The sequence below is a fragment of the Leptonotus elevatus genome, chromosome 3, assembly GCF_054856555.1.
Source record: "Leptonotus elevatus isolate MCC_2025b chromosome 3, RoL_Lele_1.0, whole genome shotgun sequence".
Taxonomy (NCBI): Eukaryota; Metazoa; Chordata; class Actinopteri; order Syngnathiformes; family Syngnathidae; genus Leptonotus; species Leptonotus elevatus.
In genome coordinates this window covers 11,054,774-11,081,779 of record NC_141241.1, presented here as the reverse complement: position 1 = coordinate 11,081,779, position 27,006 = coordinate 11,054,774, and the positions used below count along the sequence as shown (strand labels likewise).

Genomic DNA, 27,006 nt, shown 5'->3' with positions numbered 1-27,006 from the left:
TTAATTTATTTGTAATTATTTTACATTTGGAAAATTGCTCATTGTTTTCAAATGTGGATAAGCCACTCATACTAGTTAGTTTTTCTGTCTTCAGAAAATATGAATTTACAATTTGTATTTTTGAGGATGGAAGGATGGATAAAAAATAAAATAATAAAGAAATAGATTTTTGTATTTTACATATGGACAAACAAATGTTTAGATTTTTGTTCTTTGTCTGAAAATGTATATAATTTTTCAAAATATTTTTTATATTTGACATGCGGAGAAAAGCTTGTTCTGTTTTGCATTTCTATTTTACTTATCCCATTACTATCATGTTTATTATTCCTATGCTACACTACATTGTGTAGCTGTATGGGGGCGGGGCTTAGTATCTACTTTTCAGACACGTGACCAGAATGGAAAAGCACACAGCCCATCATACAAGTCAGTCGTGTGATCTAGAAGACGTTGGCATCATCAAACAAGCGTGAAGCAGAAGATGAAAAGTACATTCCCCCATGCTGCTTTGACTGAATGCATGCTAATGTCTTACAGGTGAGTCAATGGAAACACAGCATTCCAATTTTGGCTTAATTAAATCTGTACAGGCTTGCAGATCTAGTGTTATACCTGGGATAGGTTCCAGCTCACCTAAGACCTTAATAAGGATAAAGGCTACGGATGGAAAGTTGACCTTTGACAGAGCTTTACACTCTATAGAATCTTTCTAGACTGAGTCTTATCTTAATGTAAGCTTGATGTCTCACATTGCTAAGGAGGAAATCCAGCAGATTGTGCCTGGTTTTAGAGAGGAATTGTAGTAAACCCTAAGAATAGAAGAAAAATGCTGATTGTGCATTTAGTTCCCATCAGCGCTTCATCTGCCTCACATGAAAATGGCAACAAAATGGTGACATACTGGACATCAGAGAATCACAACTGGAGTGAGTTGGTTTTGCGAACATTGCAACCCATCAACAAAATGCAGTTAATTAGGCAAGCATAACAGCAAGGTGTGAGTATGTAATTGGAGGGGCATTGGATGGTATAAAATAGCCGTTACCCACTGTTTTAAGCCCCGTTACATTCTATTTGCTTGCATTTTCTTGGGAGAACTATTATAGAACCAAGTTCCACTTCCTGTTCTCCACTTGCAACATTTTCTTCTTCCCAATTTATCACTGGTCTTTGCTGCCACCTGGTGGCGTGTTACCAGATTGCAGTGAAGTAAAACATTTAAATAAAATATTTACCCAACACAATTCACAATTCATGAGCCAAGCGAGCATGAACTACAAAGATACTCTTTATTTGTAACCATCAGGAGACATGTTTTGTACAAGAAAAAAACCCAACAGCTACGACGATGATGCTCTGTGTGGACAATAGTTCATCATTCTCCTGCTGCTAAAAGCCCAGACGCTCCTCTGCATGCATTTGGCGTCAATTTCACCCCAGAAAAAAATATTCCATTGCCATTTGCCATAGGGAGAGAATGTAGGCACAATTCTATGTTAAGTCTCGAATAAAAAAAAGAAGAAAGAAGACATGACTGGCTTTTATGTTTATCAGGAAGGATGCTGAATACGGGATGAAATCAGCTCTTCACTTGGACTTTGGGGTGTCTTTCTCTCCGCCGTCGGACTTTGGGTTGTCTTTCTCTCCGCCGTCGGACTTTTTCTGCTTTTGCTGCATTATTTCAGCATCCCTTGTGAGGAAAACACAAGAAGTGTCATTAGGATGAAACTAATCTCACATTGAATCACAATGAATCACGTTTTTTGACATAATGTCTCGTACCTCTGCTTCCGAGCGGCGGCCGAGAGCCCGTCGTCACCTCTCTTCCCTTTGCCGGTCTCGTTGGCCTTCTTGGCATTCTTTTGGCGTGCAAGATCACGCTGATTTCCCCCTGAAAAACAAATACAAGAGTTTAGGAACACAATGTAATTGCATGCTGAGCTAACTGTTAGCCTAGCGTCTTCTGTTGTTGCTTTGTATATTCTAGCAGTCTGAATTGACCTGTGGCACCGTGCACATCAGATTCTCAGATATGGCCGTGTGTAGAAATAAGCTTATTACGAGTTAGATGATTTACCGTGGTTTTAAAAAGTCCAAATCCGCTCATACTGGTTGTCAATAGTAACAAGCTCTTCTTTTCTTCTTTGAGGGGACGTCTAAGCAGGGCTTGCGGAGTTCAATACTTATGGTTACAAACATTTCTAGGTTATAAAAATTATACAAGCAAATGGGGGGAATACAGCAAGTATGGCACTAACTGTGCCGCGCGACGTTCGTAACCCCGAATTGTGTTATGTCGTAAAAGTGAGGAATCAAGTATTGCAGGGTATAAAAGCAGACGACGTGGCATGAGGGCGCTGTGGAGCAGCTTCACGTCTCAAACCACAACACAGGATCAGGTCAAGCAGGCTACAACACAATAAACAAGTTAGACACACCCTACATTAACCTGACGCACTTTTATTTAACGAGCAGCATTTTTAATGTATTTCTAAGTGATCAATGCGACACTATAGATTATATAGATGCGCTTCCAGAGCATTTGTATCAGTCAATTACAGTAGCCAGACCAAAAACTAGCTACAGCAGACAAGCGTAAAACAGATTAACGATAAATAATATTCAACTCGCAGGTACTGATCGTGTTATGTGTCTCTAAAGAGGAACAAAATAAAAGGTATGCGGTCTTATTTTAGGCAAATTTGAAAACGTCCAAGCCCCGCGAGAATACGTGACGTTTAATCCAGAAATTAGACGGCGCCAGAACTAGCCTGCGAACATGGCATGCAGTTGCTGTGAAGTATATATTGCCTTACGGTAAATTTATATACGTCGATACCCACTGGTCATTTTAGTAATCGATGCCTCTGTCGACCCAAATCCACAAAAAGCTCAGCCTAAGGGCCAAAGTGTCCCTCTGCGTTGTGCCAGTCGCTCCTTTCGCCTGCTTGTCCTGCGCCTCAACTGCGTCTGCGCACTAGTCAGGCCCCGGCAACGAGAACATTCCGGGTTCAGAGCGCGCATGCGCACCGTGGCAGGTATTTTGTGGAGCCAATATTGTACCAAACAATTTATAAAAGCGTAACAACGAGTCACGAATATGTAACAAGAGTCACAAATACCTTTCATAATACATTTGTTAATATTACTACATTTTTTTAATCATACATGCAAATGTGGCAATAGTTCATGCTTCGACGCACTTTAGGCAAGTAAGGATCAAATCCGTAGACAGTATCTGACCAACAGGGGGAAGCCTTTACCAACACAATGGAAATAACAAGCATCACTGTCCTTTCTTGCGAGTATGAGGGCATACATATTCAAATGCATTGACATGCACAACACAACTTCATATAAACCAGGGAATAAACAATTTGGTCTTTAGAAGAAAAAAATAATAATAATAATAAATAAATAGCACAGTATGACATTAATGTGAACATTTGATGAAGGAAGAAAGTCATATTTTACCAATTGAATTTCTAAAATACAATTGTATTCATCCAGTGCAAGGTGTCCATACTACAGTCCAGGGACCATTTGCGACCCACCGTCCATTTTCTATAGGCCCTCAGCATGTCTAAAAAAAAAAAACTTTTGACAAGGTTTGCAAATCTTATTTGGTGCAAGTGTTGAAAAAGTGGGGTGGGGGTGGCGGCCGGCAACATCCCCCATAGGTGTGACACACAGGTGTGACAGTTTATAAATTTGACTTAAAGAGCTTTTCTAAATATGGAAACAGTAACATTTCTCTTTGTGATGCCTCATGAATTTATATTTTTCAGTTTTAGAAGCAAATAAAATGTTCGGCAACTTTCTACTGTCGGTGTCAAGGTCTGATTTGTGAACATATTACAATAATGGTTAACTAAGATCCTCAAGTAAACACTGCTTTAAAAAAAAAAGGAGGGGGGGGGGGAAGTCATCTTATTCCTCTTGCTTTGACTGGAATGTGGAGATTTGCTGAGGGTAGGGGCTGGTATATTCTAGTGAAATACAGGGCTACGGCCACCCTAATTATTTTTTTTATTATTTAAATCCCAAACGGTTTGCTTTGTCACCTTTAACAAATGTTAAAATAACTAAAAATAAATCAAAGCAAAAAAACAAACAAGTTTAGTAAAGTCATACAATGTCAAAGTTGCCCTTGCATCCTTCAATTTCTCTGTATGTGGCCCTCCAAGGAAAAAGTTTGAATACTCCTGTTCTAATATTGTGCCATTTTTTCTGGAAAGTACACCTCTGTTCTCAAAATAAATTAGTCTGAAAAAAATGCACCTTTGTTTAAAAAAAGGGGGTCTGTATTCTTAAAATACTGTACACCTTTACAAGAAATTAATGAATAAATAGCTTTGTGTCGGATTTTTTAACTCATTTACTGCCATACAATTTTTTTTTAAAGATGATAAAAAATTAAAGGCAAGAGGCGATTACAATTTTTAATTGTAATTAATCACATGACTTCACTAGTTAACTCACGATTTATCACAAATTTTACATCTGTTCTAAATGTACAATAAAAAAAATCTAGGTTTTCATACTATTGTTAACAAAAGTGGAAAAAAATGTTAAACTAATATGAATAGTTAAAATTAATTATTGACGTTTATCGCCGTCAATGACAATGAATGGATAAAAAAAAAAGAAGAAAAGATTATAAAAAATTCGGGGCATCGGGCAATTAAAGTTTTTCATCGTAATGAAATGCATGACTTCATTAGTTAACTTGCGATTAATCACAAATTTTATATCTGTTCTAAATGTACAATTTAAAAAAATCTAGGTTTCATACTATTGTTAACAAAAGTTGAAAAACTGTTCAACTAATAGAAATAGTTCAAAATAATTTTTGACGTTTATAGCCATCAATGGCAGTGAATGAGTTAATGCGGCATCACAATAATATCAAAAATTTTAATAAGCAGTTCTCTCCCTCAGCTGGGATAGGCATCAACTCAACTGCGATGCAAGGAAAATTACGAAAGTTTTTCATTTTTGTTTGGCATTGTGTGGTGACCTTGGCCCAATAAGTTGGAAAACATCGCTGTAAACAGTATGTCTTTTGCCGCCCATAACTGAAATTGATATGTACTCATACAAACCCTTAAAAACCTTTTGAACTGCAGTCTGTATGTAATTTCAGCGAAGCTGACCGTCACGAGAGAAGGAAAAGACAGACTTTTGCGGTGCTGGGAGTCACCACACGTCTGGAGCTTCTTGCCTCGTCTGAACAGCAAAGCAATGAAATATAGAGACGGTGATCAAAGGGTTGCTCTTTGCGTGCTGGAGCAAGAAGAAAGTTAGCATGGAGAGGAGTAAGTCAAACACTGTGGTCCAGTTTATTAGGCCGCTGGCGACGCAGCGTGTTTGCCTCAGGCTTGTTTTGCTCCTCGCGACTGTGGCCCGATACGCTTGGCGCTTCAAACAAACTATTTTGGCCTCCTCGTGCAATGAGTATCACCTGGCCATTTTGACAACATTTTCACTTTGATGGCTAATCTCACCTCCGCCACTGCAGTGCACTGCATCCGCTATTCATATGGCTTCAAATAACGGTTTCAAACCTGGGTTGGTGTAAAATATAAAACTATTCTTATTAGGTGGTGTGCCAAAAAATCAATTCTCATAAGAATCGTGATTCTCATTTAGTACGATTCAAAATCAATTTTAAATGTCCCAAAATCGATTTTATTTCAATTATTTTATACTGTCTTGCCTTTGTCTGTGTGTGCCTTTATTTGGAGCGCTGTTCATGTTGTACCCGATGTTGTACCCGATTTGGCCACTGAGGGGCAGTGTGGTTCCAATACACTGTTAAGTTGTAGCCACATTAGAGAGTAGAAGGAAAAAGTCACGATCAAGTTATTCCAATAAAAGTTATTTTTTTGCAGTGTGGAGCCGTTCTTTTGAGTGATAAAAGTGCCGCGAGTAGCGTGCTAATTAGCATTAGCTAATCAGACTGAAGTAGATCATTACAATTCCTTTCAAATCATTGTCAATCAAATCATTTTGAATCAAAAATCGATGCTAACCGAAAATCGATTCTGAATCGAATCGCAGACCCAAAAATCGGAATCGAATCGAATCGTGAGACATTCAACGATTCCCACCCCTTATTCTTATAGTGTAGCATACTTGACAGAATTTGAATTTGATTTTTGAGTATTTAATTGGACAGCAAGTGGACGAAATGGAAGTGTGGATTTTGCTACTTAATTCATGTTCCATTAATGCAATATAAATGCAGTGTTTAGACTAGCGGGGTGGCGATGTATGTGGGTGTCACTTTCGCAAAAACAATAATGACACCTTTTGTCGTTTGTTACTTGAGCTTTTTATTAGTCACTACGCAGAGCATAAACATACATACAACACACAACGCTTTTATAAAACTGTAATATCTATTCTTTCTATATATTTTAAGCACATGTAAACTGTGCTGTTAGTAGGCGGTACTTTCGTCCAATCACATTCCTCGGATCCCCTCACGTAAACACCACTTCCGTTAGCAAAATGTTGTTGTGTTTCATCATTTTGCATTTACGCGTTTATATTTTGTTTTAATTTTTATGTTTGTGTTTTTTTATTTGTGTTTCTTTTTTTTTTGTGTTTGTGTTTTTGATTACTTCTGTATTTTGTTGTTATTTTGTGTTTGCATTTGTGATTATTTTTGTTTTTTGTGTTTGTGTGTTTTTTTATTTGCTGTTGTGGTTCATTTGTGTTTTTGTGTTTTTTATTTGTTTCCTTTTTTTGTGTTTTTATTTGGGTTGTGTTTTTTTGGTTTGCAAATGTGTTCACGTTTTTGTTTTTAAGGTCCCCCGTAGGAAGTGCGCCTTGTGTGTGGACCAAGGTCCGAAGTGTGAGAGGACTTTCCGCACACATTACTTATACACAAGAAAGGATTATCTGACTGAGGACAGACAAGATAGCACGGAAGAGTTAATTCTCAAGCGGGGAAGCGAACCCACGCCAGGCTCCATCGTAGGTAAGTGGAAGAGTCAACTTGGTGGTGAGTTCTCCATCCACTCGTCTCCCTTGCTGTCGTGTTTCGTTTTTTCAATGTATTTTTTTGGTTTGTGTTTTTTTGTTTTTGCGTGTTGCACTTCAGGGCCACCGTAAGAAACAGTCGCGACAAGGCTTGGGCATTGGCGGCTGGCAAGTGAATCGTCGGACAACACGTAGCTGGTTGTACTGCCTTAAACACGCCAACTGTTTACATGAATGAAGACAGCTGTGTGAGTCGCGTTGGCGCCCCTCGTGGTCAACTGGCTGCAACACAACAACAAACAACAAACAACAACTGAGCGCAGCCTGACAGCCTAGATCATTACAATAGAAATATATTAAAAAACAATTATGAAAAGAAAGGGGGAAAACAAAAATATAAAAACATATTTTATAATAATGAATACAAATTGGAGAGGAAAAATGCAAATCAGTGGGTGCCAAACTGCGCATATGTTGAAGTCGATTGTACTTCTTCTACACTAATGATCACTTTACTACTCACCATGGTTTTGGAGACATCTTGTGGCATCTTAGAAATTATAGTATGAACAAAAAAATTGAAACTTGAAGAGTTGAAGTGATTATAGCGAACTGCAACTTGGCAGGGGTTATCTACTTTTTATGACAGTTTTGTTTTAGTTGGTGTGCTGACATGTTTTTCGAATTCAAAATAGAATGTGCCTTGGCTCAATAAAAGCTGGGAACCACTGATGTAAAATGTGGCATCTTTCTTGATCGCTGGGTTGTTTTTGATGAAAGCATGTCGCAGATGAAGACACCTGGGAACAGTTTTAAATTGTGAGGAAAAATGCCCAGCATGTCACTTTTAATTCAAAATCAACACATGTTTTAGATGTTATCCTTCCCCTGATTCTTTGCGTTGAGTTACGCTTCCTCTTGTGTTTTTCTTTGTCCATAGGGGACTATATCATCACCTCATGTGTTATGCAACACGATGATCCGCATCACCGGGCCTTTGTTCTCATCACTTGTGAACAGCATATCCTGTGCATCGTTGTCATTGTGTAAAAGAGCATTAAAAGTGGGTTAATGTGTTAACAGGAAATAGGTCGTGTTGTCGATGTGTGAAGTTTTTTGTGTGGTCTGATTCAGCACAGCATGTAATGTGATCATCTGTTCTACTTTCACATGAACATATCAGGATCTATTTTCATGTCGATAGGCCTGACTCGAGTTATTGGATGCAAAACATGAATGTTATGCTTGAAAGAAGAATTAGGAGATAATCGGTTCAGACAAAAATGACCTTCCCCAAATCACGGTGCTATTGTTCCGCCTTTTTAGCCGCGGTCTCACTGCCTGAGGGCGCTCGTCCCCCTTGATCAAAAGTTATTTTGGAACAAAAGAAGACACGTGTGCGTAATCTCTCCTGTTGTGCAGATGTTGCACTGGTTGACCTTTTGTCTTGGAAGCAAAAGATCAATCCAGCAGGAGGCTGGCTTCAATTTCACATGTGCAACTGTTAGGGCTTAATGCTCAGAAATGAAAAAAATGAATCAGAATAAGAGCCACATGCAAAATATACAAAACATTGTAAAATAAAAATAAAATACAGACTTAAAAAAATATGTATTTTCTTTAAGAATTTGTTATGTATTATGATGTATTTTTCGATGCCAATCTGCTGATTTTTTTTACACTTTTTTTTGTGTCACAGGTTTTCAGTTTCACCTCTTTTTTTCAGTTTCAATTTATTGGCAGTGTTTTAAGTGGGGGGCGGAGTTGGGGCGGGGCCTTGAGCGCTAGAACGTCTTTCAGCTTTCAGGAGAGCGCGCCCCCTGTTGGCTAAAGGCAATACTCATGGATACAAGTTCACCAGGAACTCCTAAACCGTCTGTAAGCCACAAGGTTATATGTGGTTATATATGTTACTTGTGGCGTTAAAACCACCATGTTTGAAATGACTTTATGCATCATGTCATGCTAATTTAGCTAATGTGCTAACTGGTTTACTACAGAAACATTAACACTGACGCCACAAAGTTATTTGTAGAAAAAAACACAGATTTACAGGCGGTTTAGGAGTTCCTGGTGAACTTGTATTCATGATTATTGCCTTTAGCCAACAGAGGGCGCGCTCTCATCTCTCCCCTCCTGAAAAGCTGGAAGACGTTCTCGTGCGCAAAGCCCCGCCCCCAACCCCGCCCTCCACGTTAAAACACTGCCAATAAATTGAAACTGAAAAAAAACCCAAGTAAAACTGAAAACCAGAGAGTTGAAACTGAAAACCTGTGACACTCGAAAAAAAAGTGTAATTTATTTTTTTGCAGTTTGGCATTGAAAAATACATAATACAAAAAAATGCTTAAAGAAAATAGTGCTTTTTCAATGTCTGTATTTTATTTTTTAATTCAACCTTTTACATTGCCAATACTTGTTTCAATGTCAATGCAGCTTTTTCCACAATGACAATTTTTTTTTCAATACCAAATCTTATTGTCAGTGATGTGGCTCCATATTTTACCATATAACTGCGGTCCGAAAAAAAAGAAGTCGTTTTTAATTTAAGGCCTTACCGCTCAGCCCTATGAACTACTCTGTAATAAAACTCAATAAAGTGCATCTCTAATTAAGTAACCTTTAACATTCTTAAATCTAACGCACGCATAAGAAGGAGCGAATTTGTATACGATAAAATAGATAAATGATCAAATGCATATCTTCACAATTTCATCTGCCATATGACTAGGGTTAGGGTTCATTATCTGCTTCATAATTTAAAACAGTATATATTTATGTAACATTATAACAAAGTCTATTCACATTGCACTTCACATAGTTTGGGGAACATCAGATATTTTGGAACTGCCAAGTAGGTTCACTGAAATAATGAGCCAAGAGCCTTGAAAAGGCACTGCACTTCCTTGGACCCAATGCATCGAATGAGTCACATTTTATGATTACATTATCTGAGCACAAACGTGCGCGCATCATGGGAACTTTGCATTTGCGAAACATTCCAGACGCTAATTGAATGTTCTTTTTCCGGCAAGAGCGTCCATCGGAGGAGAAAATTATGGCTTTTTTTCTTTTCGTTTTGTGCTAAAATTACACCAGACGCTGTCCTCCGCTGCTGCTGTCTGACAGGGACGAAATGAACGAGTATATCACGTCTTCTCTAAATGCAACAGGCTCTTGTTAAAAAGTCCCGGGTGTGTGTATACCACATTACCAAGCGCAAACAACCCCTGCGGATAAAACTGAAACCGTGGTAGAAAATGGACACGAGTATACTGAGAAGTCATTATGACAGTAAAATTTAATTTTGACATTGTCCAGACCATGTGTGTTCAAATGGTTGCCGGGGTAACACAACCATTTATAGTCTTTTGCATAGTATCCAGAGTATTGGGAAGCAGGGGGGTTAATTACTGGATCATAACTGGTCCAACATTAAATTGATAAAAAAAAAAAAAGAGTATTATGTTTCTTTTGGTGATAGCTTATAATCTTAATATTTTTCCACTGGTTTTCCCTCTCACTCCATTTGTATCTCCAGGCTGCCTCTGTGAATGAACTCACTGTCTCCTGGCTGACTCATCGTATTTGCTTCGCTCTTCCATGGCAGAAGTTCACTGCATAAATCTTTTTGGCCTTGTAAGTACCTAACTACTATCACCTGCGTCACATGGGGACTGAGAAGCCACATGATGTAATAATCACCCTCAAAAGGGAAGTCAACACCCCCCAAAATTGTTTACAATAATATACCCCTACTCGTCTAAACACAGCATTCTGATTAGTATTGCGTTAGTGGAATATTTGCTAAGCAGCAAAATCCAGCAATTTGTATCGATATCAGAAGGCGGCCATTTTGCCACTTGCTGTCGAGTCACAATGACATCACAGTTGCTCAGGTCTCAGGTAACAACCAATCACAGCTCAGCTTCAGAAAACAGGTGAGCTGTGATTGGTGGTTGCCTGAGCCCCGAGCAACTGTGATGTCATCTTCAGTCGACAGCAAGTGGCAAAATGTCCGCCCTCTGAGATGGATAAAAATGGCTGGATTTTGCTTCATAGCTGCTACTCAACAAATGTAATATTAAAGGGATATTTGACTCATTGAGTCATTTTCAACCTTAAAAAAATATTTTGTCCAAAATGAATTTGATAACTTCATAATTTTTCATGTAGAATTAATACCTTTAAAACAAATTTTTCCACTTGCTGTCGACTGAAGATGACATCACCTGTGCTGAGGAAGTAGGTAACGACCAATCATGGCTCACCTGTTTTCTGGGTTTGGTCAGCAAACTGTGCGTATTAATTCTACATGAAAAATAATGAAGTTATCAAATTCATTCTGGACAAAATGTTATTATTTTTGCTGCTGAAAATGGCTCAATGAGTCAGTATCCCTTTAATCAGAATGTCATGTTTAGACTAGTGAGGTCACATATAACATATTACTGTCAAGAAATATTTAAGATTGACTTCCCCTTTAAGCTCAAAAAGTTTGCTGTCACATTGTCACATCTGGAATTTGTATTTATTTTTTATATTTTTTTATAAAGCAGAACCTCCACAGACTGCAATATTGGGGATAAACAATGAATCCCCTTTGAAGCAGAACTTGCTTTGAGAACGTAATTTAAAGGGCCAGATGGCCCAAAAAGAAAGAAAGAAACAAGTTAAATATTACTTAGAAGAATGATGGAATGTTTTCATAAAAAGCACTTTATTTACTTTCACATTGGGATGTTAAAAAGGCCAGGGAATGACTTAAATATGGTTTTTGTCAAACCCTCCTTTTGGCATCCCTGTGTTGCAAGGGTTGGTGACCACTGCTAAAGATAGTGTGGAGGGGATGCTCATAATAACACCATGTCTCTGTGTTATACATTTTACAGAACCAAATGAACAGATTCTCTTTCTCCAACGTACAGTAAATAAGCCAGCGGACACTCCCAGCAGAGTGACTCTATAAGTAGCATCCCAGACTTGGGAGTCTCCTCCATGGCAACCAGTCTCAGTGAACTGCGTGGCAGGACACATGGGAAGCCTCCAACCATCTGGAGATGATGAGGATGAGCACAGCCGACTGGATCGGGACATTCAATTCCCACTATGCTTGGTTGGAGGAGTCGATACAACCCTCAGTGATTTTTTTTTTTTTTCCCTGAGAGGACACAGTAGAGACAAATATTATGAAGGTTGGAATTAGAAGCTTCTAGTTTACTCGCCGCTCCCATAAAAGCTAACGTGATAAGGATAAACAATGTTGTTAATGCTTAGTTGCCGGGCTGCGGTCATTTACAACCACAACATTGTTATCTTTGTCACTCTGGAGCTCAATGGATCATGTACCTAATATAGTGGCCGCGGTGTATTTCAAAGCATTCATTGGAGCCACTATAATGATGACTCCAAAGTCACCTGCCTCGAGTAGGATGACGTCTGTGGGCCAAATGAGTCACCGAAGCCGCTGGAAGCCCACTCGATCGGGGATGTGATGGCTCCAGTCATGCGGCCGAAGAATAGACATCCAGTGAGAGGTAACAAATTCAGAGACAAGATGAGGTTGTAGCTCCTTTGTCAGTTCCTCTTCCCATGGGTGGTTTTCACACGTGATTACCTGCTTATGACAGAAAACTCTAATCAGACTTCAAAAGCAAATGCATCATGTGGCGGTTTTGTTGAAGCGGCGCAACATCAGAAGTAATGTATAATGACAGTTGCTTTCGGATGTTTTGGGAAAAATGCAAGATCCTCACAGGAAGGCTGGAGCAGGGATTCGAACCTTGAACCTCAGAACTGTGAGGCAGATGTGCTCACCACACATATAGCCAGCAAGTGGACAATCTCAGATTTGTTATTGGAAATCAAACCCAGAAAAAAAAGTGACATCATAGTTTAGAAATTAAACCTAAAGTGCCAAATTAGATTTATTTCTCAGACCTTCGGCGCATTCTTTGAGGAGACAAAGTCAGTCTAAACAACCTCTCAATAACACACCACTTCCTGGTCCCTCGATATAAATGCTTCAGTAGTCTGGTGTCTGACTTTTATTGGCTCGCTCTGTCACACGGTGCCCCTGTGGTTTTAAAAGGACACGGACTCCTGCTCCCAATTACCAGATCCTCTCACGACTGCACACTCCATTTACTGTTGTCTGCAGCGTGACGTTCTTAAGACAGAACGTGCTGCAAGCAGAAACGTAACTAAGATGATTACGCTATTTTACAAAACAACATGTTGTGTTTTCTGGAGTTGTGCCGGGGACAGAGCAGCTCTTGTTTGCTCATGCGTGGGATGATGTGTCACAGAACTCGGTGTCAAAGTGGCGGTTGTAAAGTCATCTCAGTAAAACGCGACACACCTGGGCCCAGACATTGCTGTTGTTTACACACTTGCATCTGTGTGTGTCAATGTGTAAGTGTAGTAGTGGTACGTAACAGCTACCCGGTGGAAAACATATATGATATGGAATTATGAGAGCTATTCATACCCGACATCCCAGGTATCTTCTTGAAGTGCAAGTTTTGACAAGAGAAATGGTCCAAAATTCATCCTGATCGTTGCAGGAAACGTTTGCTGGAGGTTATTGCTGCAAAAGGGAGGCTCAAGCAGTTCTGAATTCAAAGTTCACTTCCTTTCCTATAAATGTTTACATGTTATGATCTATTTAAAAAAAAAATAGTGTGGTCATATTGGAAGCAATTTGTTTACTCTTGTGATTTAGTTGAGGATCAGAGTACATTTTATGACCAGTTTAGGCAGGCGCGGGCCGTGTTGGGGTGGGGGGCCCGGGGGGTTGTGCCTTGGCGCTGCTGTGGCTTGGGGGACCCTGGGGGGTTGTGCTTGCTCTGTCCTGGCCAACGGCTCCTCTCTTTGGTGGAGGTTTTCATGCATGCCAGATCCACCACACCAGCATCTACCGAAATTCAAACACAATCTGCTTCTTCCTCTGCTCGTTGAATCGGTGGAGGCTGATGTCTGTGGATCTCACTCTGCTTCATCTATCCTTCCTTCCTGTCCTCAGTCTTTCCTTTGGTCTCTTGAGGTCTCCTTAATTTGTTGGAATTTAGATGTTTTTGGGGTTGGTGAAAGATTCTGGTTGGTAACCCGGTGGGTAGTAGGTGATGTCCGGTCGGTGCTGGATTTCACTTTTCTTTATTTTCTTTGATCCTTCCTCAGGTCTCCTGACAACTTCACAACTAGCGGGATTCTGAAGTATTCGGTTTAGGTGAACGGTATGGTATTTTAAATAGGTTTTAGGTGAATTAATGAGCACACACTCACACGCACGCACATATGCACATACACACCCGCACACGCACGTACTCACGCACATACAAAAAAGAAGAAAAAAGAGAGAGAGAGCAATGATGATGACATGTCGAATCGAAGATTACCGAATGAACAATATAATACTGAGCTCTCTCAGGAAAAAGAAAAAAAAACGGATTCTGTGTTTAGACTAGTGAGGACACATACAACATTTTTTGGGTCGACTTTCCTTTTAAATTACAGCTCCGCCACATAGATGCTATTTGTTAGCATTTCTATGGTGTTTCCCATTATGTGTTAGCGGACATAGCCTAAAGGCAAAAAACATGTTGTTTCAAATACACAATGTGTAATTTTCTGTTTTATGTTTAATCTGAGAGTAAACTTGAACTGAAACTGTTATTCAACATCTTTTTCAAAGATTTGTTCAACTATGCTTGCTATGTGCAGCTTGTTGTGAAGTGAGCTGAGTTCACTGCCACCATACAGTGCAACGACAGCTCGTGAAAAACTCATCAGTTCACCGGTATCTCAAGGCCCCAATGTTTATTTGTACACTTAAAAAAATAAAAATAATAATAATAATAATAAAGCATTTGCTGGATCTAGTGGGGTAGTCTTCCACTTACCCCAAGTGCAAAATTGTCACTCACAAAACCGGAAGCTGGTTATTCTTGTGTTTTTCAGAAAACAGCAGCAGACCACATAGGTAGGCAAGCTTGACTTCACAGTGAAGAATCGACTGTCAACATGCCTCGCAAGTAACACGCAGCCTTGAAATTCTTGCACTTTGCATAGTGAAGCCTTGACTGTCTAGCTGCAGCTCTGCTGCAGTATGTCAGCAATCTTGATTTGGGGAAAAAATACATAATTTCCCACCAGCACATGTTCATCTGGTGTTCTGTTAGGAGGTGCACTTAAAGTGACCGAATGGAGACATTTGCTAAATTTGTACCTTTAATGGTGTAATGGTTTGCCACTGGAACAGTACCCTCAAGGGTACACTTATTGTACCCTTTAAACAGGGTGCATATTAAGACCCTTACAATTTGTAGGCAAATACAGTATGTACCATAATACGGTAAAACTTATGTCACAATTTGGTAAATGGAACATGTTTACACAAATCTATACGATTAGCCGCTCGACAGGTGTGTTTTTCTTTGTTTGTTTGTTTACATATTGATCAATCTTACGTGTTGGTGTTGCAAACAGTTTGCTCTCTTTGATGATGCTATGGGAAAGGCTTGACAAACATGATATTTTGGGGTCCCCTGAAAAGTGATGATTTTGGAGGTCTGAGGGTTCTGCCAGATGCCAGCAATACTGTATGTACCTTAAGGTACACATTTGTACCCTTTATAGGTACATTTCTGTACATATTTGCCCATATTATCTCTTTTAAAAGACAAATCACATAGACCTAGCACTTGTTTGCTCCTTACATGCAAGTAAAAAGGTGCAAAAATTGACTATTTGTGTACGTTTTTGCACCAGTCCTTTTTTTTGTTTCAATTGTGAACCCTAAAAGGGTACAGCACTCACAGAACAATAAGGAACCTGTCCAGTACCCTTTTATTTGTCTGAGAGTGTGTACAGTGCGAACAAACTGAGCTTGTTGCAGGTGTCCCGGGACTCTGTGACCTCAGGTGTGCCGCATTATTCCCACGGGGCCCGATGTGCATTAGCCGCTTTCCGCAAAACAGATGGCGAAGCGCAGACAATGAGTGGATGAGACAGACAAGCCAGGTATAGGTGAAAGAGGAGGGCCTGCAAGGGGTTAAGCTTTGCGCTCTTAAGTCTTGGAAACCTACTGGTGAGGTGCTGGGGGAAGGGCTCAGCGGTGTTAGCTATATGGCAAGGAGGGTGTACTCCCATGGAAATGGTAGCGTATTGTGTATTCGCTTAATGGCTAGTTTGGCCAAACTGCCTAGCAACAGGTGTCCATGGAAACATGATATGAGGGAAAATAATTTTGTTAATTTAAAGTTTTGCAACTGTTAGATTTTTGTAATGTCATTTCACTTTGAAGACAAATCTGAAGTAAAGAAAACAACAACACACAATAAAAGATTAAGAATGTACATTTATATGTTACTTCATTGAAATCAAATTTGCAACATGTATGCCAAGATTCAAACGCAGAGCCTCAAATCTGTAAGACCGACTTACTAACCACGAGACCACAATTTCATTTTTGGAAGGACTTTTTAACATGGAAATATGGATTTGGATCATTCTCAAGTCTTGCATTATTTAATTTTATTGAATATCTGCCTTACAATGTTGATTTTGTTATAGTGCACTCTCTTGAAAGTAGATACTAGTTTTCCATGAACAAAGCTTCATTGAAGGCTTGTGATGTTTTTATACCACCTGCTCTTGCTCCTTTGACCCACAGAAACCTCCTCCTCCTCCTCCTGTTAGGTACTTTCATTCAAGCGGTAGCTTAAGGATTTAACTAAATAGGCTTTTGCTTGTCAGACTCACCTGCTTTTGCTGCCACCACTGTCACTCATGCGCTTTTTTTCTCAGTCATGCAAACACTCTCTTTGCTGCCGTTCAGCTCGATCATGCTTGCAAGCGCAATGAGATGCTTAAGTGCAACCTGTGGAGATAAAGTGTAGAATAAGGCGCATAGTTATGATCACTGTACAAACTGTGAAAGAGTACAATGGTTGCTGTTTGCTCATCATTATGTCTCGGCCAATAAGATGTGCGGGAGACTTAGACGGTCTAAAATGACAATTGACAATTAGAAAATTCCCTCATGAGCCTTTAAAGACAAAGCTGAGAAAACATGGTAGACAGTTCTCAGAAGTGTTTCAGGCTCCATCTGTCCCTTTACTGTCTCGTACAAATACATATGACTAAATAGATATGACTTGGATTATTTTGCTCCTTTGAGATTCTCACATAACCCTGATAGGACAGGTGCATGTTTAAGGCAAGAACTTGTGCAAATCCGGTGGAAACAGATTATCGGGACTGTGTTAAACCCACCCTCTTGAACACTATTATCACTGTTCAGGCAGTAAGGTACACATTTAGGGCATATACAGTTTCGAAATGTCCACCATTTTCTTGATTTTACACACACTGGCAAATCTACTGTATTTTAATAGACCATAATCAAATTTGGTCTAAAACAGCTTGAGTGTGTACTAATTTACATCTGTACAAAAGACTAACATTTCTAAACGTTTTATTTAGTTATTTAGTGCACTTTGTATCGCTTCTGGAACAGGCATCACGTCAGGTTACTCAAACAGGGAAAGTGAATACTAATAATTTAATGACATGACTTACCTTAAACATTTGCAGTGGATTCCTGCCAATGAATAAGAATGAAATGACTACAGGCCCTTGTAAGAAAAGCAAATAAAAGAAGCTAAGCAGCCAGGCGCGTGCAAAAAGCGACGTCGTCATCATAGCCCCGCCCACTTTGTGACGTTGCTGACGTCGCCCGGTTTGAGCGGTGCTTGAGAACAGGCAGCATTAATTTGGCGAGCGGACTCCGAAAGGGAGAGCCAGCGATGGCTTCGCTCGGGCAGGATTTCCGTTACGGGCTGTCGTGCGGGAAAAACAACAACAGCAGCAACAACAAACACGGACCCAACACGACGCTTTACCACGTCAAGCTCACCGACTCCGCCATTCGAGCACTGGAGGCTTACCAGAATCTGAAGGTACCTGCGGCGCGTGCCTACCGAACTCACACAGACACGCATACACTTGTCAAAAGTTGTTTTCTCCGTTTAAGTTTCCTTCAAATTACTATTTTATTGTCCCAAAGTATGTTTGTGTCATCCTTCAGCATGTAGTTGACTTTAAGAGCAAGACGTCTAATGAGAGACCATTACACGCGCACTCATTGAAATGACCTTTTTCTTTCTCTCTCTCTCTGTCTCGTTCATCCCAGGATAATTTACCAAGTGAGCCGTCAATCTGTTTCGAGGGGAGTCAAGGGGTAAGGACATGTTTAATTTCTGCTTTTAAGTTCTTTCTAATTCACAAACCAAGTGATGTTTACTTAGCTTTACATATTTGCCATGGGGAAAAAATGGAAGTAGTTCACCTGACATTCATACAACCATTTTCTAAAGCGTTTGATGTCATTAGTAGTATAGAGGATCCATAATGTTAAGATTAAATAAATACATAACTAAATGTATCATGAAGGTATTGTAGTATTTATTTCAATATGTATTTACTTTCTCTGTAGCATTTATCCTTAATTGGGTCAAGGGTGTCTTTGAGCCTATCACAGTTGTCTTAGGGCATGAGGCGGGGTACACCCTCAACTGGTCACTGGCCAGTCGCAGGGCAAATATAGACAAACAAGCATTCACACACACGGATAATTTAGAGTCTTCAATTAACCTGCCATGCATGTTTTTGGAATGTGGGGGGAAACTGAAGTACCTGGAGAAAACCCGCACAGGGAAAGCAGCCTGAATTTGAACCCGCGTCTTCTGAATTGTGAGGCGAATGTGCAGCTGTATTTCTTTCATTATTTCTCGCTTTCAATGTTCAATATTTTTTTATAATTATTTTTTAAAATACTTTTGAAACTCAATTATTTCGCAATTTATTAATTAAATTGTGCCACTCTTCTTCCCTGTGTGTCATTCTGTTGCTTAAACTCAATGGGCGAGTGCATGGCGGGACTAATACAGACTTGGCACCAATCAAATTGCTTGCTCAAGCATGAGCCTTACTGTGAGTTAATGACCGATATTCTGGGCAAAACCACGGATTTTACCGATAAATTCAATGGCCAATATTTTTCATGCGCCTTCAGGTTTTCCTCTTGGAAACACCAAACCAATCAGCAGTTTCACTCGCTGCACCGCACCAGAGTGGAACAGGCATTACAGGATAATAATATCAATATTGTAATAATTAAAAAAAATACTCATATTCACTGCCATTGACGGCTATAGACGTCAAAAATTAATTTGAACTATTTCTATTAGTTTAACATTTTTTCCACTTTTGTGAACAAGAGTATGAAAACCTAGGAAAAAAATTACTGTATATTTAGAACAGATATAAAAATTCTAGGTTTTCATACTATTGTTAACAAAAGTGAAAAAAAAGTTAAACTAATAGAAATAGTTAGAATTTTTTACGTCTATAACCGTCAATGGCAGTGAATGAGTTAATGAATGATTGTTTGTTTGTTTATTTATTTATTTTTGGTACTCTTGGTCCTCCAGTCATAAATACAAAACATGTTGGTGTGTTGGCCTGCTTCAGTTTTTGTCATTTCTCTACTTGTTCAGTTTGATTTGATCAGCAGTTTAACTTGTAATATTGTTTGATGACATACCAAAAATGCTAACGATAGACGCCTCCCCAGTCCCCACCCATCAGCAGAAAATAAAAGCCTCCAGCTCCAATTTGAAATATGATCTATGTCATTTATCTCCGCTATTGTGCAACTGCAAAGTAGAACTTGGCACATATGTGCTGTAATGATCCTTAATGGGGGCTTATGCTTACAGCACATAGGAGGCTTGCAGGTCACTGGGTCAGGCTGGGGACTGTGGAGTGACAGTGGATAGAGAGTGAGGGGCACGCACACACATACACTTTCACATTTAGTCAGCGGTGTATAAGGAGCTTTTCATGTGTCAAACGGTGAAACCTTTTTTTTTCTTCTTTTTTTTCGGTGGGCTTTCGAGATGATCTCTAGAATCTAGAAATGTGTGTCGTCAGGAACAGCTACAGTTCTTTTTTTTTTCTTCTTTTTTTTTTTTTTCTTCTTAAGGAACAGCTACAGTTCTGACCTTAGGGAATATGTTACTTTCAGTCCATGCTAATTGCACAGGCTGGTGGGAAATAGCTGCAGCTCGCAACTTTCCTGTCTGGACAAGACTACTAACTAGTTTTGTCTGGCGATTGTAATCGAGTGAGAGACGCTGCGGCGCATGTTCCTTTCAACATCTTTTCACAAATGATGATTCTGTTTTTCGATACGTGGGGTGTGAAATGATTCATGGGCGGTTTTATTTACAAGTGGAACAATACGATTCGACTCGGTGGGATTGCGATTGACTTGATATGGTACGGCTCAGTTTGAGAGGGTTTGATGCAATTACTTTTTTGGGGGGTCATTTTACATACTACATACATAATTTGAATTAGGAGTGTGAATTGTAGAGTACTTGGCGATTCGATCCGTATCACGATTCATAGGTCACGATTCAATTCAATACGATTAATCCTGATACGAATCTATAAATTGATTATTGCGATTTTTACTCAAATTTAGAAAATACTAATCAGAACAACAACTTATAAATGTACACTGTAAGATTTGTAAGAACATTTATTTATTTAGCTGAATCTTCAGGCTTATAACTGTGAGTATTTAACAAACGGGTTGCATTCGGGTTCATGTTTGGACAGCATTGAAATAAAATATTAAAGTCTAATGTTCCATTAATATAACAGTCTTCCATGCTTAAAGTGTGAACCCTAACCCAAAGTAAGACATTTTGTTGAATATTTCCATTAAAAAAATTGATGTTTAAACATCGATTCGGCCGCATATCGAATCAATTCAAGAATTGCGCATTGTAATATCGCAATATATTGCCAAATAGATTTTTTTTACACTCCTAATTTGAATCAACCAATCAGTACTGTAAAAGTACCATTTCCTCAAAGATATATCTCTCCAATAAAAGACGATTCGATACGTATATCGATATATTTCGAAGAAGAACGATTCAGTTCGATGCAATCTTTAAAAAAGAATATATATATATATATTTCCTGGTTCACACCAGTTTTTGTTACACTCCAAAATAATACCACAGGTTTTCATAAAAAAATGTTTGTTGTTGTATTTGTACTTGGCACTGAGAGCTGCTCTTTATACAGCGGTGCCTTGAAGTACGACAAATGAGAGCAAAGAAGCATTAAGCCACAACAAAAGTTTTACAATATTGCACCAGTCTTCTTCAGGGTTGGTACAATCGTGTCACACACAGCTTATTCCGACTCGTGTATTTTTATATTTATATTGGAGACAGTCGAAATGGCTCTTTGTGTATTCAAGGTTGTTCACTCCTGCAGTGGACTGACCTGGGTGCACTACTATTGGAGACCTGTTTGATGTGGATGCTTGTGTTGCTCTTTATCTGAAGTTTCCATCCTCTGTTAGTGTGATGGTTGCTGGATGGCAGGAATTTCTACACACAGCCATTAACCAAATGAATGTTTAGAGGTAATTACAGGAGCCATAATAATCTGGATGACAGTATCAGCTTTCTCTGTCTCGTCTCACTCTGATTTGCATGCTTGTGTGTTTGGCCATAGAGGAGCATATTAGCAGAGCAGATAACAATGCTCTCTGCTGTGTTTAAGCAATATCATATATACGTTTTGTGAGATTAACCCAAGCTTTTTTTTTTTCCTATCAGGGTCCAATTGTTAAGTCCTCCGGTTTCATTTTCCCTTTGCATGTTATGAAGTGTTTGCACCAAGGTTTTAAAGGCATGATTTATTCATGTCCGGCACCCCCGGCCCATTGTGCAGCGCTCCTTAGCCTGGCAAGACCAGCTGAAATCCCCTGAGGGACCGCCTGTATGTGTGTGTGCCTGTGTGTTTGTTTATCTGGTGTGTATGAGTGAGACAGGATGAGGGAGCACTCACCAATTGCTTTTCTATGAGCGCTTGTGGGTTTGAGCTAGCGGCTTTGTACGTATGTGTGTGCGTGTATGTCCTCGCCTCTCATTTGAATAACAAGGAGCGGGGGAATGTAGCCTGTGTTTTGTCACCCACAATGAATTGACTTCCTCATCCTAATGCATTACAGTCAGTCCAGATGTGATGTACTTTGCCCTGCAGGGGGTTTGTGTAGGCCTGAGCAACATGGAGAGAGAAAAAATCCCTGCTGTGCATCTAATGGAGCTAAAACGAAGGCTTGCACTTTTTTGCACAAAGTTGTGCAGGCCAGATAAAGTTAAGTTCATGACATTTTTATTTTTTTTAAAACTGAAGATAGCTGATGGTTATAGGAAGTGCTGAATAATCAAAGTAGCTGGAAGCAAGCAGAAGGGAAAACAACAACAGACTATTGTCCCCCTAAGGGAACTTCAATGTTCCACTCAGTTTCTTTGTACAGTATTGGAACATGTCACATGCCTAATGGATCCTGTGGGCATGCGTCTGCCAGTGGAATGCTTTGTGAGTTCAAGGGTTCTCGTCAAGGGCACGCGTGCGCGGCGAGCAAAGTGCCATCCCTCCAACAACCGATCCCAATTTCTATTCTTTGGAGGACCGTTGTTGTTCTTCTTCTTCTTCTTCACCTTCTTTGCCGCCTTCTTAACCCTTATGTTTTTCTTCTTCGCCTTGGTTCTTCTTCTTCTCCGCCTTCGTTCTTCTTTTTCTTCGCCTGAATTTTTCGTCTTCTTTTTTCTTTTCGCCTTCTTCGTTTTTGCCTTCTTCTTCACCTTCTTTACCGCCTTCCGGACCCTTATGTTCTTCTTCACCTTTTTTCTTCTTCTGCTTCTTCTTCTGTTTTTCCTTCCTTTTTTTCTTTATTTTTCTATTAGACTTTTTACTGTGTCTTTAACCTGGCACTTTCCTTTCCCCAAGCCATGTCCTTATAAGCAAATTAATAGGATGTGAGCTACCAAGCAACATGACCGTGAATTGTACTGAAGCATGTTTAAAAAGCAGTTTTTATATTTTTAATCTGGACAGTTAGGAAGTCCCCCACCAGATCCAGCAGATGATACCGATACCTAGTATAACAGTACTCGCACAATCATCCTTCATTTTAGTGATGTTTTATTGTCAGGTCAAGCAGGCAGTTTAAACATGCAGTAAATGACAAAAAAGTTTCATTTTGGAGGGGAAATTGCAAACTGCCTTAGTTCGTAATTTGATAATATTAGTCATTAATTTATTTATACATTTGTGTGACTGTTAAGAACGACTTAAAACATTTCCTGCATGCTTAAAAATGTTTTATGATGATGACAATTTTAAATTGGGAACAAAATATTTTTATGTCCTATATTAGGGTTCCATTGTATTCTGGTAACAGCTCACAACATTTTTCAAACGAGTAGATATTTTAAATCTTACGCGGAGGTCATATTACACATTTATTCAACCAAACGTGAGCATTTGAGACAAGTGGCTACTGTTATGGCAGATAAATGTCTTCTGTGTCTGATCAAGCGTTTCATCTTGGCTTACAAGAATCGCTTCCCATCTAATTCCCTCATGTGAAAGTCCAGGGTGCGGGCTTATGAGGCATAAAAGGCCACTTGTTTCCCCCGCCGCACACACGTGTCAAAGTATGTGTAGAGCCGGCCTTGCTTGGGGGGCCGCACAGGGAGGGGTCACGCTGACCCACAATTTGTTGAAGTTGACAGTCTGGCCTCGAGCACCTGCCAGAGACAAATTCTTCTTGGCATCGGTTTTGGGAAAATCTCAAGGATGCACCCCTACTTCCTGACTCGCTCACCCCTCAAGCATTGAAGCTTGTGGATCTGGCTCTGTAAAATTGCAAATGGAAGGTGATTACAAGCTCCGTCTTGATTACATGCACTGTCCCCCACTGTCACCCAGCATGTGAATCTGACGCGGAGCGCAGATGGAAATATTATGAAAAAGTTGGTTAATAAATTGGAGATGAATGATTATAGATGCAAAACTGGGTTAAATTAGTTCAAGGTAGTTTATTAAAAGGTAGCTGGTAAATGACAAATAAATAACACAATCACTATGCTGTTGTAAAAGTCTTGCATATTCAGATTGGCCTCACAGTTAAAAAAACAAAAACAAAAAAAAATGTAATAATTTTTTTTTCAGTATGTAACCAAGGTAAAACTGTCAACATAAAAAAAACTTAATTAACTCTGTACTAATTGTTTAAAGTCTAATTGTAACCATAATAACATGTAAAAAGAAATAAAATGCTATATATTAAAGCTTAAAATTCATCATCGTCATTGCTACGTGTTTCAGCATAGCTACAGCCATAGAGTAGTTGTTTTGATTATTAATTAATAGGAGTTCACTGATTAAATTCTCCACAATCCAAAGTCGACGCTATTGTAACCAATCATGGCATCATGTATTGTTACACGGTGTAAGATGGTGTTACAATATTACCTAAAGCACACACTGTCGCCTGTGTACGCTAATGTTAGCTTCCAGCCACAACGTCTTTTTAGATGGTCGTTTATGCTGCCATAAAATGGAGGTTTGCAATTTATTAAGTATTTTTGGTGAGATGTGCCCCAACTTTCAGATTCCGTTGCTAACACCAGTTAGCCATGACACTGCATGACACATGACATCGAGACTAAATGCAGCCCACTCTGTGATAGAGCTTGTATTATTATTATTTTTTATTACCAATTGTTGACCTTTTGTGACATTAGTCATATTTTACTGAGCAACCAGGCAGAGATGTGTATACACTTTTCTACGGCATGATCATTTCCATTTCTATGTTCATCGACAGCTTATTTATTTGCCATACATGCTGTGACATCACCAAGCCAAACACCGAAAGCCAAATAAAACAAAAAACACACTTTGTGCAGTTTAGACAGTTTGACATTTGAGGCATATTTTTCCAGAAATGTTTGATTACATTCCAAATTTTACAACTTCAGGGCCATTCCCATTGTGATGAGTTTTCATCAATGTGGCATGGCTCCACTGCTAAATCGCCAGTAAGCTCGTCTAAATAAGCCAAGCTGACAAAACATGTGATGACCCTACAAGCGGCGTTGTTAAGGGAGGGGCTCCGCTGCGCCCAAATGGCAACTAGTGGTCCTGGGAATGCATCTCGCCTTTTGTTTGGGATGAGGAGTTTATTTGACAGCGGTGAGGATGAGGAGGAGGCAGCCAGGCTGTCTGGTGCGTGTGTGTGTGTGCTTCTGTGTCCTGCTTTTGTGTGTGCGCCACAGATAGCTCATCCTTGGCCTTGCTCCTCGCGGCCTTCCGACTGGCAGAAATGTTGATTCCACCCTAGTGAGACAAGCTCGAGCTCAGCCTCCAATTGCTCACGCTGGCTTAACACACGCGGAAACACGTGGGCCGTGTGTATTGTGAATGCAGCCAAGGGTGGCTTGCCTCCTACTGGTAACAGACAGCGGTGGTGGCGACAGGTTTCTCTCCCACATCTCCTCCTCCCCCTTCTCCTCCTCCTCCTCCTCCTCCCATCGAACCAGAGAGGCGAGGCAGTGCCATGGCTCTGGAGCCCAGGAGGCCGGAACAAAAGACGGCCTGTTTTCAGAAGGCCATTACTCAGGCTGCAGAGGATATGGAAACAATAGGCTGCATGAGTTCTACACCCCGACACCGCATTCAGCCAAAAGCTTGCAGGAAACTTAAGCCCTGTGCACCGACAGCAGTCTCTCACAGTTTTTGTTCCATCAACTTTATAGTTTGATAACGCCAGGAAAAGGAGCTTTTTCCTGTCCAGGTCGCCGAGACATTTATGATGACTAAGAGTGAAACTGCCGCTTGTTTAGAGCATGCTGTCTTCGTTTTCACCACCAAAGCCCCTTTTTTTTTATAGAAATAAGCAAATCGTTCTTCACAGCTCATTCCATTTTAAATTTATGTGCATATACTAATTTTTAGTTTGTGTATTGGGCGTCTAAAGCCTTACTTTGGATTTATGAAAGTAATTCCCATTCGGTGACATGACTGCGAATGCTTGTCTGTCTTGATATATGCCCTGTGATTGACAGTCACCCAGTCCAGGGTGGTCCACCTTTTGCCTTCAGTCAGCTGGTTGTAAAATGTGCATGAAGACTATGTAAAGTGAATTCTGAGATTTGCTTCTAAATTCATTCCACATGTTTGAAGATAAATGAGAATGATGCGTAAGTTATTGAGATGTAGCATTAAGCTGGTTTTCACCATTTCAGTTTTCAGTTTTTTTCCCGTAGATTTGGCATGGTTGTTAATAACAATCTTTTTTGGGCATTTGTTTTTCGAGGTATCACTAAACCTGGAAGTTGCCGTAATTTACATAAATAGTTCAGTCTGCTTGTTTGCTGCTGATGTCTTGTTGCCAACCCTCTGAAGGATGGAAATGGAGTAGCTGTGTCTATTTAGCAACACATTTTGTAAGGTGCTTTGGTCCACACTGACCAATTGTGCAAGGAAGAATCTTGTCTTGGCCTTTGGACAACGTATTGCCACTGTGAAATTTTTAAATGCTTTGAAGGTTGCAAAAAAAACGCAATACTAGAAAAGTGTTGTTGGAAACAATTTTGGGGGAAAAACTAATTTCACTTTACGGAGTTCAACAGTGTGATCTGAGATTAGGCCAACAAGCCACATGAGAATATTTTGGCCAACCAGCGCCAGCTCTCCTCCATGTCCTTGCAAAAGGGGTCACCATGTTTATGTCGAGATCTTAATATCAAGATTACTGGTAAATGAGTAAAGGGGAAGTGCATGGAAAACCAGGATAGTGTTGTATGTTTAATCATTATCATTGAAACCCTGGTGCCAACCACTCAGTGGACTGCGACCACAACCTTTACATCATGAATGTATAACAATTACAATTATAGGTACAGGCGTATGTCTGTCAATGCCTTTCATTGCCAATCACAAAACAAACGATCACACTCAGCACGTACTTTGCAGCTTGCAGCCAACGACAAACCAGCAACTGATTTCACTCGTCATATTAACTCATTCACTGCCATTGTCGACTACGGACGTCAAAGATCCATTTTT

General features: G+C 39.8%; 2 protein-coding genes and 2 long non-coding RNA genes across 7 annotated transcripts in view; 2 read left to right on the top strand and 2 right to left on the bottom strand.

The window, feature by feature from the left end:
* The first annotated feature begins 415 nt into the window (after nucleotides 1-415).
* LOC147176920 (uncharacterized) lies at nucleotides 416-8,074 on the top strand. Its single transcript, XR_015094442.1, has 4 exons — nucleotides 416-540; nucleotides 5,150-5,321; nucleotides 6,820-6,991; nucleotides 7,115-8,074. It is a non-coding gene; the product is annotated as an uncharacterized LOC147176920 (long non-coding RNA).
* Nucleotides 1,274-2,997, bottom strand: LOC147176921 (small EDRK-rich factor 2-like). The gene is made up of 3 exons (XM_086071473.1): nucleotides 2,847-2,997; nucleotides 1,786-1,894; nucleotides 1,274-1,693 (listed from the first exon to the last, which is right to left on the bottom strand). The coding sequence occupies exons 1-3, from the start codon at nucleotides 2,851-2,853 to the stop codon at nucleotides 1,591-1,593; spliced, it is 219 nt and encodes a 72-aa protein (XP_085927599.1). The 5' UTR covers nucleotides 2,854-2,997; the 3' UTR covers nucleotides 1,274-1,590.
* Nucleotides 6,325-17,871, bottom strand: LOC147176919 (uncharacterized). 4 transcript variants are annotated; one of them, XR_015094438.1, is made up of 4 exons: nucleotides 17,575-17,871; nucleotides 16,756-16,873; nucleotides 11,920-12,610; nucleotides 6,325-7,275 (listed from the first exon to the last, which is right to left on the bottom strand). It is a non-coding gene; the product is annotated as an uncharacterized LOC147176919 (long non-coding RNA). The 4 variants fall into 4 exon arrangements; XR_015094440.1 differs by having other exon boundaries at nucleotides 6,325-7,271; nucleotides 12,412-12,610; nucleotides 17,575-17,764; XR_015094441.1 differs by lacking the exon at nucleotides 6,325-7,275 and having other exon boundaries at nucleotides 11,409-12,154; nucleotides 12,416-12,610.
* LOC147176918 (RNA polymerase II elongation factor ELL2-like) overlaps nucleotides 17,744-27,006 on the top strand; it is a 22,351-nt gene continuing 13,088 nt past the window's right edge. The window contains exons 1-2 of the mRNA XM_086072087.1: nucleotides 17,744-17,954; nucleotides 18,188-18,235. Of these exons, the coding sequence (XP_085928213.1) occupies nucleotides 17,802-17,954; nucleotides 18,188-18,235 (201 nt within the window). The 5' untranslated portion in view covers nucleotides 17,744-17,801. The remainder of the gene's footprint in view (nucleotides 17,955-18,187; nucleotides 18,236-27,006) is intronic.

Excerpts from the sequence above, each read along its gene's own strand:
- LOC147176921 (XM_086071473.1), bottom strand. Across the intron at positions 1,694-1,785 it reads GCCGCCGCTCGGAAGCAGAG|GGATGCTGAAATAATGCAGC; the intron begins GTACGAGACATT and ends TTTCCTCACAAG.